The following is a 1030-nucleotide window of genomic DNA, read 5'->3' as shown; positions in this document are numbered from 1 at the left end:
CTCTGAACAACATGCAGTCTTCATTTAAATTATACATTTTTTAATATGTTCGTATTACTGATTTTACTTCTTTTTTTTTCCCGTTGTGTTTTCTTACTACAGTTTCTCCCCATGATTACTGTTTAGTGTTTTATTTGTTTAATTATCGTTATATTTAGCAACTGTACTTTGAAAATGTATAAAGGCTGCTGTAAATTCATTTTATTCTGCTTTAGATACTGAAGATGGAATCTGATAGAAATGTTTATCCATGTCCCCTTTTTGTCAATAAACAATGTTGTATATCATAAGTGTTGTAATCTGGTTTATAATAAGAAATTTGAATTCACTGTATTCTAATTAGAAGAAGAGTAATTTGAAGTTATACCTGGTGTTACTTGCTAAAGGTGTTTTTGATGTATGTATATAGCAGTATTGTAGATTTGCTACTAAGGTTATATATGTAATCTATCTGATATGTAACATTTGTGAAAGATACTTGGGTTAGACAACTAAACATACCATTGTACATCATGCTATCACTTACCAGAACATTCAATCTTTATAATGTGTATGGAAAAGGCTTGGAAGTTTTGTATGGTTGGAATGGTTTGTGTACATTATTACAATATCAACAGTTATGCCTATAAATGTATCTCTTACCATTACAGATAATCTTGATATTGGGTTCAAGTACACATTTGACATGACAAAGAGTGAAGATAAGTTCTATAATCGAATAAACTTACTGAATGTTCCTAAAGAAACTGATATTGATGTTGAATTTTCAATCACCTGCTCGGGTGCAGCACTTGTTAACGTTTCTGTTGCCTCAGGTATTTAAATATTTTTATTAAATATATTATCTTTCTTGAATATTGTCTTAATATTTCACATAAACATACAACTGTTCAAGTTGGTCAGTTAAAGTTCTTGTATTATCAGAGTTAATTATATACACCTGGAAAAAAGTTAAGCACCCCCGTGTTTTTTTCAAGTGATTCAGATTCGACGTTCTTGTGACTGATTATAAATTACCATTCAATCTAAA

General features: G+C 29.5%; 1 protein-coding gene across 2 annotated transcripts in view; it reads left to right on the top strand.

Annotated features, from left to right (window-relative positions):
• The window catches only part of LOC106463479 (attractin-like), a 110620-nt gene that overhangs the window by 90408 nt on the left and 19182 nt on the right, over positions 1 to 1030 (top strand). For both annotated transcript variants that reach the window (XR_002611504.1, XM_013923518.2), the window contains exon 20: positions 651 to 815. Coding sequence is in view for 1 of the 2 variants with exons in the window: in XM_013923518.2 (XP_013778972.1) it covers positions 651 to 815 (165 nt within the window). In the remaining variant the exon portion in view is untranslated. The remainder of the gene's footprint in view (positions 1 to 650; positions 816 to 1030) is intronic.

The sequence above is a fragment of the Limulus polyphemus genome, unplaced genomic scaffold, assembly GCF_000517525.1.
Source record: "Limulus polyphemus unplaced genomic scaffold, Limulus_polyphemus-2.1.2 Scaffold1420, whole genome shotgun sequence".
NCBI classification, from domain to species: domain Eukaryota; kingdom Metazoa; phylum Arthropoda; class Merostomata; order Xiphosura; family Limulidae; genus Limulus; species Limulus polyphemus.
Note: the sequence above shows the minus strand (reverse complement) of the source record. Positions and strands in the feature narration are given on the sequence as shown.